This window comes from Ischnura elegans, chromosome 6 (assembly GCF_921293095.1).
Source record: "Ischnura elegans chromosome 6, ioIscEleg1.1, whole genome shotgun sequence".
Lineage (NCBI taxonomy): Eukaryota > Metazoa > Arthropoda > Insecta > Odonata > Coenagrionidae > Ischnura > Ischnura elegans.
This window is the reverse complement of record NC_060251.1, coordinates 25,896,902-25,912,787: the sequence shown is the minus strand read 5'-3', so window position 1 is coordinate 25,912,787 and position 15,886 is coordinate 25,896,902. Positions and strand designations below refer to the sequence as shown.

General features: G+C 39.5%; 1 protein-coding gene across 11 annotated transcripts in view; it reads left to right on the top strand.

Annotated features, from left to right (window-relative positions):
• Positions 1–15,886, top strand: part of LOC124160213 (four and a half LIM domains protein 2) — a 772,571-nt gene that overhangs the window by 620,773 nt on the left and 135,912 nt on the right. For 10 of the 11 annotated variants that reach the window (XM_046536011.1, XM_046536010.1, XM_046536009.1 and 7 more), the window contains 2 exons: positions 2,193–2,393; positions 4,015–4,189. In XM_046536011.1, the coding sequence (XP_046391967.1) occupies positions 2,193–2,393; positions 4,015–4,189 (376 nt within the window). The remainder of the gene's footprint in view (positions 1–2,192; positions 2,394–4,014; positions 4,190–15,886) is intronic. The other variant, XM_046536013.1, reaches the window with a different exon arrangement.

The following is a 15,886-nucleotide window of genomic DNA, read 5'->3' as shown; positions in this document are numbered from 1 at the left end:
CTGCTTAGAATATCGGGTGGTTCTATTCTTCCACCCGAAATGATTTCAGTATTTGGCTTCCGCTTCGGCTTCTGTGCAACCGTCTTAAGTTACCCTTTACACTTACTCCAAGTTTGGAATCCCATATGTGAACAACCAAATGAATGAAATCGATCATTACGAATCACACACTAGTAGCTCAGCGTGTTGAAATCACTGGGTTGTGATTGTGAAAATTGATCTTAGCTTGTGAGAATAGTGGCACATAAGTGACGGAGGGTATTTTATACCTTATTTACTGGGCTGCGATCAGAATTTAAAAAATATCGATGTTATAGTTTTATTATTGTAGTAAATGGGTACGAGTTCATTTTTAGTGGATTCCATATGTAGTTATTATCAGTCGTGTATTCGACCTGCAATATCGGCCATTCAGGTAATCTTAAGCAATCTCCTACCAATAGCAATAACAATATGTCAACTTTTATGATTTTTTATTTTCAAAGCTAAAAAAAACTACGTTATCACCCTATTAAACCGGGTTTGTCATACTTTCATTTTATGCGTATGGCATTTAAAGATCCTTTGTATTTTAAATCACTTGCTGTTAGATTTTTAACCATTGACTCTTCAACCGTTAATTCGTCTTTTGTATAATCTGGTAATATTAGGTTTTGATTAAATTACTTAACCGTAAGCTAATATTTCGCAGGAAGCTTTTGGTTTAGTGTATTAATATTTTGATTATTTTTTGCGTTATTCATTGTGTTCATTTAGTGAACTTGAATCTAGGAGTAATGATGGGAAAGAAAAATTGATGGGGTCTGCTAATAAAGCCCAGATTGTGATTGCTTAAACCGTTACTTTGCCACGCCCCTGATATTTCAATGTCCTCCGGTTGGCTGATTCCTCAACAGCATTGTTTTGTTTCCGTTATATTCAGAGATTTCACGAAGAGGGCGCGGTGTCTGACTTATTGTTGGAATAGAAACTGTATTTTATCTTCCAAAGCAATAACATTTGAGAGTTTTTAGGCATTAGTTAATATTATTCAGGAGTCATTTTCCTTCCAATGTTATCCCCAGATTAGAGTCTTGTAGTTGAAATCAGGCTGTCCACCGGGTGAAAGTCTTGAAAGTTAAACAGACTTTAACCCGGTGGACAGCCCGGGTTCAACTACAAGACGTCATTCGCTGGGAAGCGACGAGATCGTACTCAGCTTGTAGTTACTCCGTAGCTTCACCGAATAGTCTTGGGTTGTGAACGATTTCGAAGAATGTTTCATTGATAATGTATACAAATCCCATGAGTCGCATCATTTAAATGAATCGGAAACATCCTGACTCTATTGAGATATAACCCGCCTACCTACTCACCTATTCCGAGAACGGAAGACTTCGTGTGGAGCAAGTAGTGGGAGTGTTTTGCGGTAGTTAGCGGATGCGATCGTACCTCCTCTACCTCATTGCACCCGCCTGTAGAGGCGATGCGAGAGTGTTTGGCGAGTGTGTTATTACGGAGGCTTCCGCGGTGAGTTGATTGGTGATAGTTTTTCGGGTTCATTCCGCGTTGATTCTCATTTTGTGGACGACGGTTTCGGGCGCGTTCCAGCTCCTGTCTTCGGGTCCAAAGTAGCTTTACAGGTAGTAGTACAAGTAGCTTTTTATATTTTGGGTCCCGTCGTGTGCACAGCCTCCACGAAGCATTCGAACATAGGTCATGTGCAAAAATGCAATGAGATGCAAGAATGCAATGTTATGAGAAGAAAGGTACTGAGAAGAGAAAAAAGGGAGGGGCTACTTTACTTCGGAAGAAGTGTGCTTCAGCGTCCTTATCATTTCTACCATTAAGTTGGCTCAATGTTATCTCAATGCTTGCTACTTCCTTAATTCTGCAGGCGAAAATAAGTTGCTAGGCTACGAATTCTTAAATATTAGTTAAAAATATAATATTATCTTTTAAAAAATATATCTTAAATATTACAGTTAAAGGTTTTTTGGTGCCTAAAGTAGTCACCACAGAGAATTCACTGCCCTTGAAATATCGACACAGGAAAGAACATGGGTTGTGGCATTCATAAGTCAAAATAAGAATCAACGCGGAATGAACCCGAAAAACTATCACCAGAGTGTTGTGTTATTTGGTGGGGCGGAGGGAAACCCGGCTATTTCGTCAGTTGCTTCATCCCTCTCTCTTCTTTCTCTCCCGTGCAGTTGATTTTCAGTGGCGAGTACACCAAGGCGATGTCGAAGGAGTGGCACTCTGGTCACTTCTGCTGCTGGCAGTGCGACGAGTCGCTGACCGGACAGCGCTACGTCCTGCGCGACGACCACCCTTACTGCGTCCGATGCTACGAATCCGTGTTCGCCAACCTCTGCGAGCAGTGCAACAAGACCATCGGGATCGACTCCAAGGTGAGACAGATGAAAGAAACTCAACATCTTCCATGCGTGAGACAATATGCTCTAAAGTTGTCCCGCAGGCGATGAAAATCTTCCATCGTTCAATGAAATGTCATAAGAGTGAGATAGTTGTTTTATTTTATTATTGTTTCCTACCGTTTGAGGTAGGTTTTCATGAAGTATACAGGGTTTCCCTTTATCTTGACCACCTAAAGACTTATTCAAAATTGTAGCAAACCATTAACATAAAGACAGTGTTATGAAAAATGACTGACTCACTAGCGCTTAGTGCAGATACGCGGATATTGGAATTACTCCACTTGCTGACGTTGACAGTGAACAAATGAAAACATAGTAAAATGCACACCAGTCATTCAGTCAACCATCGTCCGTTGAATTGCCGAATAACAAATATAGGGTGCCATTTAAAAAAGGCATACCGCTGTTCATATCTTTGTGAATAATAAAGCTACAAGGAAGGCAATCATGCTTATTGTCCCCCTGACGGCAAATGAACATTTGCTTGACACATTTTTGAAATTGCATCTGGACAAAAAGTTATTTCGGGTGGTCAAGATAAATGGGACACCCTGTATAAGAAGTATTCTGGTAATTCATGGACTTTTCTCTTAAATTTACAATAAGGCCTTTCATTTTATCTAAAAACCCTATTCTCTTCCTTCCTCTCCCTCGTTTACCCGACGTTCTGCCATCCAACAATGTTTTCAACATCCCCTCTCCTCTCAATACTCGCTCCATCCATACTTCCTGTCTCCTCCGTATGTCCTATAGAAGGTCCCTCTCCCCTACCCACCATGTCCAGCACTTTCTCTTTCCACATCCTCTCCATCCACTTCGCCTTTCCATTCTTCTCCGTACCCACATCTTTAACGCTTCATTCGTGGGTAATAGCTTCTTATATACCTGGTTTATAATATATACTTTTATAATATAGCCATGGCTTATAACCTGGTTTGTGATTTCGTTATCCATGATCGCACGAAATAAAATAATTTTTCTCGGGTCTGGCCGCGTGATTTTGTTATCCCTTTTGGGCCGTTTCCCATCAGGAAATTGGTTGTATAGATTCTATGGAAACATTCTCTAAGATGAAGCAGCCAGCAGGAGTCACAAAACGTCGTGTTTCCTGACAATTTACGTGGCAGGGCCCGAGATAAATTCTTGTGTGCGGAGAATCAAAATTCGTTAAAGGCTATGGCTATTGTTGGTAACGAGAAATTAACCTTTGGAAACAGCGAAGTTAACATTTCTGCCTACTATCCTTGAGCAAGTTTCAGTATTCTAAACTCGCTAATTATTCAGCTTATTAAAACAACTTGTCTGTTTCCACACTATTTTATTTTCACCGACCATGGTTTCGGCAATTTGTGCCATTGTCAAGGTTAATGACAATGGCACAAGTTGCCGAAACCATGGTCGGTGAAAATAAAATAGTGTGGAAACAGACAAGTTGTTTTAATAAGCTGAATATCAAAGATTTCCACCGCATCACGCCGGACACTGTATCTTTTATCGCTAATCATTACGTTTTTTTATACTTTTGTCTTGTCTGAATTCTTTTTGAATGTCAGTGGACTAATCTGCTCTGCGTTTCCATCCAATCCGTCCACAGGATCTCTCCTACAAGGACAAGCACTGGCACGAGGCATGCTTCCTGTGCACCAAGTGCCGCGTGTCCCTCGTGGACAAGCAGTTCGGCTCAAAGGCCGACAAGATCTACTGCGGCAACTGCTATGACGCCCAGTTCGCATCCCGCTGTGACGGATGCGGCGAGATCTTCCGAGCTGGTGAGTACTCAAACCACTATCTTCATTCGGAGTTCGCTATAAAGCCCTAATCACACGGTCGTTTTATTTCGAAAATTCGAAAGCAGTAATACGTTGTTAGACTGTCACTACCTCAAAAATTATCGAAAGAAAGAATTTAAAAGGAAATATGAAATATATCTAGGCAATTATAGGGGCTGATGAGTTATTGTAAACGATGAAAATAAATCCGTTTTTTGACATTTTATAGCGTAATGATTCTGGTTAGATTTCTTTTCTCTGTCCTCAATTTCAGTTAAGAATTTAACCATTGAAACATTGTGATAGTATATTTATATTGCAATAGAAACGTGAAGCGGAATATTTATAGGCTTTTTTATTTTTATAGGATTTGAAAATTCTAAATTTATTTGCTTAGTGCTATGGAATTAAAAAAAATAGAAGTTACGCATGTCGTCATCAAGAGGAGGTCTCGTCAGTTCGAAACATTTTATTACCCTAGCAGATGCAATTCTCTTTACTTATCCGCTGTAATGCAGGTTGAACTTTATTCTAATAGAGGTTGCCAGATGATGACACACAACTGTGTTGAAACCAGGGTCGGTTTTAATATTAAAAGCTTTGAGTTGATGCGAGATCGGTTTTATTTGGGGAAAGTTTAGGCAAATATTGACGATTATGAATTTATTTAACCCTTTCGCTCTCATGGCATTTTCCATTTTCACACCCAGAAAGCATAAGTCCGAGCCAAGACCGCGCCAGGTATTATGTAAACGAATATCTTTGCAAAAAAACTTTTGTTTATATAAAACGATGAACACTGTAGAAGAAATACCTTTACATCGGGAGTGATACCTATTTACATAATCTTCAGCATGATGGTGAACATAACTCAAAATATTATAAGCAAAGATTTTTACATGGAATAAAAACGGGGCCAATGCATCGGTATCTTGAGCGTTTTACGGCGAAAACCGAAATAAAATATTTATCTACACCTTCAGCGTTATTGTGAAAATTATAAGAATATATCGTAATTTCGAAGGAAAAAAGCTTGATGATGACTGCCAGCCAGTTGAAACACTCGATATAGTTTTGAAATTAAAAATAATTAGTCACTACGATAGCTTTGTGTAACTTTTCACTATGCTGCTGTACGATATCTCTCCCGGAAAAGTTGACTTCTAGTTTAAAGGAGTTGTGCGTCACGAAAGAAACCGTTCATGCAGGAGTGATGAGTCTTTTCATTAAATCGGTAAAACACTTTGCTCGCAGTTCTACGCTGTAAGACTCCTCCAATGTTAGCTCTACTTTAATAATAATAATAATAATGTCGTCTTTATTTCACAAGCGAATTTAGGACTAGATAGTCCTCTCTTACAATTAACTTGTTTGACAATCACATATATCCATGCCCTGGATGGTGGTCAAACCACCCAGACGGGATTCGAACCCGCGACCTCTAGGTTAGCAGTCGGGGACTTTACCCCGGCGCCACCGAGAGGGAGAAGCAGAGGGAATAACTAGTTTTCATGGAGGCACCCAATGCAAAACTGTGAGCGTGTGCCCTCCTCGCGTTTCCCGAAACTCGCAGCTGGAAGGAAATGCCAGAGCGATGAATGGGCGGCGCAGACGAGCGGAGGTTTTTGCCTCCCGTTCCATTCATTGGACGAGATTTTAAGTCTCGGAATCGCTCGCTTCCGCCGACGGCGGCGTTTTTCCGCGAAACGCTCTCGCTTCTTTCGCCCACGACACGGCGACCAATATCCACTTCGCCTCCTCCCACACCCCACACTCTTCCTCACAACAAATGAGGTTAAATCTTGATTTTCCTTGTAGAATCTATTTTGAATTCAGGAAGTACGGCTGCGGTTGCTCGATTCATAACTAATTGTTTTCGTTTTTTTATTGTTTATAAAGAAAAACGCGAAGCGTTGGAGATGATAGACACTCACACCAAGGAAACTCAAGAAATTCTGATTAAGAGAAGAGGATTTATTTTGTTAATGGAGGGGGATATCCTGAATTGAAGAAGAATCTACAAGCTGGGAAGAGAGACAGACCGGGGTGATCGGAAAAATGCTTCATGTAAACCGGTAGAATACTTTCATAATGATAATTATTATTGTTTATCTTTGAGATAAATTTTATCTTTATCGTTATATCTACGCTCAAGCACGTTCTCTATATGTGATTTGCCGAAGTTACGTATTATATTTAATTAGTAATCAACGTGTTTTCTCATTCTCAAACTGGTATCACAGTGGTAACCTGGAAAGGAGTGAGGGATTTCAAATGTATTTTCCAGTAAAAATGGCAATAACACTGTTAATGAGTATTTCAGTCGATAAGGTTCAATTAGAGGAGCATAGTTTGATGTAATAACAATGTTTTCATTCGCTGCAGTAAAAAGCGCTTGAAGTATGCATCTACATTCTTTGCGTTGAGATACTTTAGTAGTCAGAAACCCTTCGAGACTTTCGCCTCGCTTTTGGGTTGCCGAATTACTCGTTTGAATGTACATTTTAATTTTTTTACTTGTACATCACTTGATGGAGTTCTAAAATATAATGTACGAAATAGACATTCCGATCGAAATCACATGAAATTGGTCTATTCGCTCAACTCCCTCTCTCAGGCCTACTTGGAACGTCGAAAACTACTCTTAAGCTGTAAATGGAGTCACCAATCTAACATTATCGGTTTCTTACCATTATTGTGCCGGAGATGTGAGACCTCAGTTGTTTCGTCAAGTGTTAATATAGCTAAGAATTTGGCCTATGGCTTTTATAGAAAATATTCTGTAGCTAGTTATATTGAGGCATTAGCTGAAATAGGCAGAGAAAAAGCGGGACGACGAAGTGTTATAAATGGTGGGAAAACAGAGGAATTTTTTTAAGGACATACTGAGCGTGGAGGGGGTATTAAAATCCATATTGTGGGGAAGAATGTTAGGTAAGTGTGGGAAGGGAGGTCGAGAATTGGGTTATTAGTTGGAATGAAGGAATGTAAACTGAAGGGAGAAGTTTAATGTGGGAGGAGGGGAGGAATTACGGTGTGATTAGTGAAATATGATCCATCATGGCCTTTAGAGTACCTATAGTAATGACACGGGTTAATTAACAACTCTCTACCAGTTTCTAGCTCTCTTGAGAGTCTTAATGTTCTTCCAATATCTTAATCATTCATAAATGAAATGTAGGACTAGTAAATATTATCCTTGACGTGAAGTGTTAATTAACTAATGTGCAAACTGTGCACCCTACCTTTACTTTACTATTGGGTAGAATTACTATAAGGAAATATGAATTGCGAAACCACAGACTATAGTATTTGATCGAAATTGTAGCCGCGGAAGAAAGTCCATGTAAATGTCTCAATGAAAGAATAGTGTGGCCGAACATCCCTTTAGTGTTATCTCACACTCAAGTGCAGGAGGTTGGCATAAACGCCTATATTTGGCGTGTTCTCCGCGCAAGTCTGAGTAATGCAAGAGCACTAGAAGGAATCTTAAACAAGTGCGCGTGACGTAAGCTCGGGCTCGAAGGTCGAAGCCATGCGCATGGACTTGTCGCCGTTTGTGTTAATGTTACTCTCCGGCCGCCGGTTTGTCAACTTAGTCACGGCCTTGTCTCGTAATTCGGAAGATTTGCTGTTTCTTTGTCTCCTACTCGATTTGCGACCGTCACCCCTCCCATCCGGAGAATTGCCTTTGGAGATCGCATAGCCTCCCGCATTCATTTGCAATCTAACTCTCCATCCACCTTACATCAAATGCCAAATAAGGATGGACGTCTGGGATCCTCGCTGATCATTGTCAACAGTATTAGATATTGCCTCATTGCGTTACCATTGTTTTCCGTATCCTGAAATTTTCGTATAGTTTTATGTTATGTTCATACGTGTTCCATATTGAGGCTAACTTGGATGCTATGAGGTTACTTTATTTTACTGTTGGGAAAGTTTTTAATGATACAATTGCTATGAAATTAGCTGTTTTAAATTTAAATATTCTCAAAAACATTGGATTTTATTTTATACTTACGTGTTGGCTGATTTTTAATCTAAGCATTTTGCAAATACTGAAGTCACTTACTCGGTAACTCAATTCGAAGTATGGATTGAGCTATGTAGATTTTGGAGATTACTTCAGCTATAACTGACAATTCAGTAATTGGTATTTGAATTTACCTTTATGGAGAATGCTTCGTATTTCAAGAGTTCAATTTATCTTTGATCTCTCCATGAATACTCGAGTGGAAATTTTCGTTTTTATCCTTAATATAAATATTTATGCTAAAACTAGAGTATAAAACTTGTAATAGGTTTAATGAGACTTTCAATTGCACTCTTAGAAACCCGAAATTCTATCTAGAGTAGGCTTGCATAAATATATCCTTCTTTATATCTACCGTCTAAGTTGTACCGCCCCACTTATACCGCCTCCTCGGTGGATTTTTTTAACAAGACAAAAATCTTGCTTGCTTAATCAGGTAGTGAAATTTCTCAGCGGAAAAGATATTCTCAAGATCTAGAATACACCAATAAGGAGGGAGGATGGAAGTTACCTTCCGCTTCTGTGGTGTGAAACTTAATTAGTCATGAATCCGTCAACGAAAGGGGAAAAGAAGCCTATCAGAGACAATCATTGAAACGTAAATCAGGAAATCCTTTGGGAACCTTCTCTTTCCTCAATCAAAGGGGATGGACTTGTGGGATGGGTTGAAGTTACCCACCCAGGTGGCAAAATCATTTCTACTCTTCCCCTCAGAATACACTTTCCTTCCTCTTCGAAGTTCTCCCCAAAAAGTGCCAAGTTCTCGGGGTCGACGACCCACCCTGATATTCTTGCATGTCGATGAACCCTGTTCTTTGTCGAATCTTTTTAGCTTGGGCTTCCTCGATCATCTTGTCTACTTTCATTTTTTTATCCATTGTTATTTTCTTCCTCTGCTATTCACCTCTGGGAGTACGATGATCTTTTGTGAGGTGGAACGCATTTTTGGATTCTACCAACCTTACCTTTCCGCCCCGCCCCCCCCTCTTCCATTTCTAGTTTCACGTTCATAGCTTTGAATATCTCTTCCCCCCCTCATATCTTCGCCGAAAAAAAGGGAAGAGATTTGATTAAGTGGGTTTCCATGGAAACTGCTCCTCCATTTGAGATCTCCATCTCAATCCATCTCGCTTTTATCATATTCCGTGAAAGACGTTCGCGTTATGTCCAATCTTACATCCATCCAATGCCTATTTTTTTCCTTTGTCATTTTATTGTTCGTTCAGGGGAGCGTTTTGAAGCCGCGATTCGTATGAATCATAAATCATTTCTTTTATTCCTATGGCGGAAGAGATGTTCCTTTTATTAAGTGTTTTTTAATCATTTTTGGGAAATTTTAACGTGGGTGAGATAAAATGGGAAACAGTTTTAGATGGCAGAGATTCCCACGACTGATTTTGGCCATTTTTTTATAATAGCAATTAGCAATGATATCGCTTTTTATTTTAATCCCATAAAATCTTTTCTATCTTTTTTATTTACTCTAAAATCTTTCTGAAGTTCAATTTTTTCAAGATCATCCTGTTACAAGATTAAATTTTATATAGTAAACCTGGAGTCAATTTGACTTTCATTAAGTATTGCGCGTGTGGATGGGAAGCCAACACTTCCATTTGCCTGTACTTAGAGGTATTATTAAGTATTGGGAAACATTAGCCTATAGTATGATTTTACAAGTGTTACTCCAATTTATTTATCTACTAAAGTTGATAAAAATATTTTTTTGTTTCCATTCATTTGTAATGATAAACGATGAATTTAAATTGCTATGCTCATAAAATAAATGCGTTCTGTTAGATAATCAGTCACTTTATGATCCTGGCGCAACGCCAGTTCCTCTATTCGCAATTCGTCAGGTGTATGTTTCGTTTCTGCTAGTCCATTACGACATATGCTTCCGCTCTAAATATGGCTAAATACCACAGTGCATATTCCTTATTACCTCTTCTGGTGGCTTCCTTTTTATCAAATGAAATAATAGTGTAAAACTAACGGTATTATCTTTTAATGTTATTTTTTGTGGATTGAAAAAATAAGTCTTCCCGCTTTTCCATTTGCAGTGTGTCGAAAAAACTCAAATCGGATCAAAATATTTTTATTTCCGCAAAGCTAATGGTTTAGCTACCAGTGTATAAACGATTCTTACTGGATAAATTAGTATAATTCAGCATTCTGGGTGACCTATATACGTAATGCATGCTGCCATTTTTTTTAACTTTATCAATATAGGTAATATTATCCCTGGAGCTTCGATTGAATGTTTTGCTAATGTTTAGCTCCATTTTGATTGCTGGTTGCATTTTGTTCCTTTGCTCAATGCACTGTGCTATCCAGTTGTGTTCTAATGAACCCTGTTATGCGGGTGGCGGCTGTGGGGGTGGATGAGTAGTTTCACCAACCGGCCGAGAGATGGCTCTAGCGGTGGAACGATCGCCAGCGGCGCTTGGCGACCCGACGCCCAACTAACTCGCTTTCGCTTCTTCTCGTCGCGCTAAACTGAGTGGGATTTACGAAACTTTCTCCGCGTGGGACGTCCGCTCTTGATCGGTGATGTTTGCAACTTCCGCCGCTGATTAAGGAATAATATGGGAGTTGGCCGCGACGAATTTGTCTCTTCAATTTGGATCGTCCTTGTCATGTTGGCAATTCTGCGTCATAATCTGCCGATAGGTGTGACTTTCACTTTGGCTATCATACGCGGCATAGATTTATGATAGAAGTGACGTGATCACGCTACATTGCAGTACACTTGATACTTTCTGTATCTCTGGATCGATTATCTAATAATCATTTTCTTTAAGATGATAGTTTTGGCTCGTCTTTTGCGGAACACCTTATGTCGCCTTTCTTTTGTTGGTGTTATTGCTAGGCCTATTAGCATGACATACCCATTAGAGGTCGTTAAACGCATCTTTTATTAATCAATCATCGCACTCCATCGCGAACACAAATGTTTTTAAATTTTAGAATCGCTAATGAGATTATTATTTACCATATTATACCTCGATGCAACGTTTAGCCTTTTGCGTTGCCTGTTTTTTGTGTGACTTTTGGCTGGGATTACAAAAATACGTCATCTACAAATTGCAATTTCGATATATTTGTAACCTACGAGATAAAATTGTAAATTTATTTATCAAGAAAATATAATTGAGTCCTAAAAAAAGTTATAAACTCGGGAGACTCAAGCCCTGCTGAGCACCGTTTATTTGGGCCCCATTAAAGGAGTAAAACCTATTAGATTTCTCAAAAATAATTTTAATTTATGCCATCTCCGTCGCAGTGCGACATCGTCAAGTACTGCATCGACGAAACTGATTGATGTAAAAATTATTTACGTGAAACCTATAAGGTTTTTTGATTCAGCATGAAGCTATTTCAGGAAGTCACGCCTCGAACTATCCATTTCTTTTCATTAGAGGATTTATTCAGAAATATCTTAACTTCCTTCAATAGGGTAGTTTCCTTCGTCAAAGAAAACGAAAAGCGTTGAGTGCGATTCGTTACCCACCATTAGTGTATTTATAATATAAAAATTATTTGGATTTAGAAATTCCAGTTCAGACGAATGGCAACGGTCAATTTTAACCGCATTTGAAAAAGGCCAGTTTGGCGCCCATGCGATGCCGCTCCACGTGGCGTCACAGGGACCTAGTTTCTATACGAGTAGATAGGAGTTTTACATCATCTGAGATTACCAATGCGTGCATTAGGCACAAAGTTCAGGGAAACATCTCTTTATAATCACCTATTAAAACTGCCTAAGGTCGGAAAGTTTCCTTCGTTTGATAGAGTATTAATAATCCTTATTTAAGCCAAGCGGTACCTGCTAGCAGGGTACTCTGCTACCTACTAGCAGCCTGCATCGTATCAGCGCTCAAAGCCTCGCCCCAAGGTCACTTCACACGGCGTCAGCGGGAACCAGGATGACGTCACACGGGGTTTTCCGAGCATTCATACTTGGCCGTCGCGTTTTCGCGCGCTTGAAAATGTTCACTTTTCATTCAATCGCGAAAAATGGATATCGTCATTTAAAAATCTGAAAGCGTGAAATACTTACTCCAGGAGTAATAATCTTTCGATTTAGGCAATAAAAAAATAATAGGAAACCACCCTATTCTGATAGCCACTCCCATTGAAATGGTGTCCAGTGTGCGTGTTCGTGAAGTGCGGTCGTCTACTCATGGCTCATCCTTGTATTTCGGAGCCGTGGATCAAATGCCTTTTCTCTCGACCCTCACCGGCGACACATTGTCTGAGGCAGCGTGTCGCAATTCTCAAGACAAATGACGGATTAATCATGGATGGAGAAGGAATTTGCGTGAGTGTTTTGTTTTGTCGTCCCCAAGGCATCCCCGCCCTGATTCATGGCTCCAAATTGCAGCCCACGGAAAAAAAGCAACATGAGCTCACTCGACGGTGGCGCCGCTCAATGTCGGAATTATCCATTTAAAAAGTGGGTAATGGCGGTATCAATCGCCGACTTTTAAACTTGAGCCAGTTGCAGTTAGTGGTAATAACAATCTGTATATACACCTGATTTAGGTTTATAAGCTGATTCACTCTTTTCCATTTTCTGATCATTCAACCCGCTAAGTATTCATCAGTTTATTTTTATAAAAATTCACCCCTTATTGTTTTTAGACAAGACTTGTAATTGATAAGTCAACGGTCACTATTGGAAGTTAACTGGTTGAATATTGCTGATAATTTACATATTTTAATGTCCCTAAGAGTATTTTCTATCCCTTGTCTCTTTGCAGTTGTAATGCACTCTTTTTCTAAGGAAGAATGTTTTTACAGAATCAGTCTTTAAAAGCCGTGATGGCAAATTTATTAGCAAATTGCATTATTTTAATGATTATATCATTGATGTGATTTTATGTTCATTATTGGTAATTGGAATCCAGTTTTTTCATATTTTCCCTTTTGTACCAAGTTTTTTCCTTTGTCCATAAACATTTCGTATCGTACCCTCCACTGCTTTTTGCTTCTGGCGCCATTGGTTTTAAAAATCTTTTTCTCTCAGATGAAAAAATAGCGGAGTGACTCACCGCGTATTTCGTCAGATGAAAGTGCTCATTTGTTCGATAATCCCTTATCCCTGTCATTGTGCATACAGGCGATCACGCCTTTGGCGTTCGTAGTTAGGTCAGTGCGTAACCGTGTTTTGTTTTTATTTTTTCTGCGACGGCGCTAAGATCGTTTGGCAGGCCCTCAACGTATCCAATCGTCAACTCCTTTCGCATTAAGCGCGATGGGCGTGACAAATTGATGATATTCTCCCCTTTTGCGAGTGCCGTGGCATAACAGCGATCTGTCACCTCCGTCTACGCAAGATTTTCTCAACTATGAGAGCGCCCTTGCAATCTGTCTTTGCGTTTTACGCTCCATCGTTTATAAACCACGAGATAACAGTTCTGAACAGCGCGGTAGGTGTGGCTTAAAGCACCGTGCATTGTTAGGATGCACTTCTAGGCACAGGAATTTGAAATGGTCCGCGGTGGGTCTTGTTGAAGTGGATAAATGGATAGGTGGCGTACCTTTGTTTTCAAAGATTTCACATTGCCCGAAGATGAGGGACTGCTCTTTATCTCGGCAGGTATTCTTCACGCCCTTCTTCTAAGGTGATTTTTTTTTAGCGATCCACGTCTGAGAATCATTTTCTCGCAGATTTTTATCTCCCACTGTGGAAACATCTAAACGTCGTTGGGAGTTGGAATTTCCGCCCACTATTAGAAAGATTTCCTATTGTCGGTAGAGAATATGGATTCCTTGCGCACTGGGTGGTACCCATCATTGAAGGTAGTTTTGCTGCAACTCCCTACTTGTCCTAATTTAATGAGAACACCTTTCCCCGTTCGATATTACTCATATTCTAACCTTTTCCCCTATTATTCATATATACGACTCATACTGTGGTTATTACGTCATCAGTCATCCCCAGGATTTTCCTCTGTCCCTTACGCCATTAATAATATTTTCTAAAAACAACATTATGTTAAGCGTTGAGTGCAGTCTTCAAGAGGTGTTTGAAAATGGAAGCTTGGTAACCTTATGGGCACACGTTTTGGCTATTGATGAAAGTGTCATGAGTTCCAACTCTTGTGAAACCTTTAAAGAGTTGACTATTCGATAATTTCAGGAGAATTATATTAATATGTATATATTGGGTAGATGAATTATATATGTTTGTCGCTAAGCGTTAGAAACGATTTGCGTCGCTTCTAGTGCTCTAATTAAAAATTTCATTAGCTCACCGTGGCTTCGGTCTAAGAATAGTGGGTTTTTACAAGCTGTGTGCTAGAGATGTTCCTTTCCTGCATCCATCTTTTTTCAACATTTTATTTTCACGACCATTGCAAATTTATGTTTGAATAATTTACATCCAAATTAAACTGTGTTCTACGAGATATGTTGAAACGACATAATGCATTCATCTTTTTGTTCGTCGTTTTGGCGAGGAGTAAACAAATAAATATAAATGAGGGAAAGATTCGATTTTAAGTTGACTGAGGGGCTCGCAGGATCTGAGAGAGCAACAGTTGTCCATGCTCGCATTGAGGGGAGCTTTTGTGAATCAGTGTGGATGAAAGCTCAGACTCAGTGTGAGGCTCATCTTGAGGCCCTCTTTATTCGTTATCCTCCCCTTTCCCCGCTCATTGGATATTCACCCTCGCGGCGTCGGCGGCAGCGTGCTCAAATATATTAACGGCGAGACAACCTTGTCGAATTCGAAACTTTTGCCGGCCTCACACCCCATTCGACACGCCGCCTCTTCCGCTGCTTCCAATTTCCTCTCTCGTCTTTCTTTTGCATTTCTTTTTTAAATCTATATTTTCATTCTTGCCTGCTCTTCCAACCTACCACCTCCATCTTCCCTTAAAATTCAGCTCCTCACCATTGTATACTATTAGTTATTCGTCAGTATCTTTTCTTCGATCCAGCATTGACTGGGATCCCACTGCTTTTTTAACAGTAGCTTCTCTAATGTCATTCAATATTGTTGTTAGCTGTCTTAAAATCCAGTATTATATACTATGCTATTTAACTTCTTATTGTCTTTTGAAAATTGGCGTTTCTTTATATCATCGTGCTTGCTTCTATTTTGTCTTTCCGGTGAATCTTTCCATCTTTAAATGACACTAAGAATTTTTCTTTAGTGTCATTTAAAGATGGAAATTCACAATTCGGGTTCACATCTCTCTCTGTGAATTGATAAAATACCTGTGTTAACTTACCTCAAATGATAATTTAATGCAGTCATTAAATTAATATGCTTGGAAAAAGTTACTGCCAAATCTTTAGCCGTTAATTGTGCTGCATGGAGATGCTTTCATAGATGCGCTACATTATCAGACTCGACGTTGTGAACGTAAGAATTACACTCGCTTGTCGCCGTTCCCAAAATTTGTCTTCGTATTTGAGCTTAAGAAACTACGTCGGGTATTCATCTATGAATTACTTCGCACAGATTTACGATGCAATCGACTCCAATTAATGCTGCATATGCTCAAAAGGTTGGCCATTAATCAAAGTCCAATATTTTATTTGATGTCTGCAATTTAGGTAAAAGTGAGCCCATTTACCATGCATCTTAGCAATGACTGAAACTGTTGTATTAAGTTTAATCACCATTTTATATAGCAATTTTGCTGCTC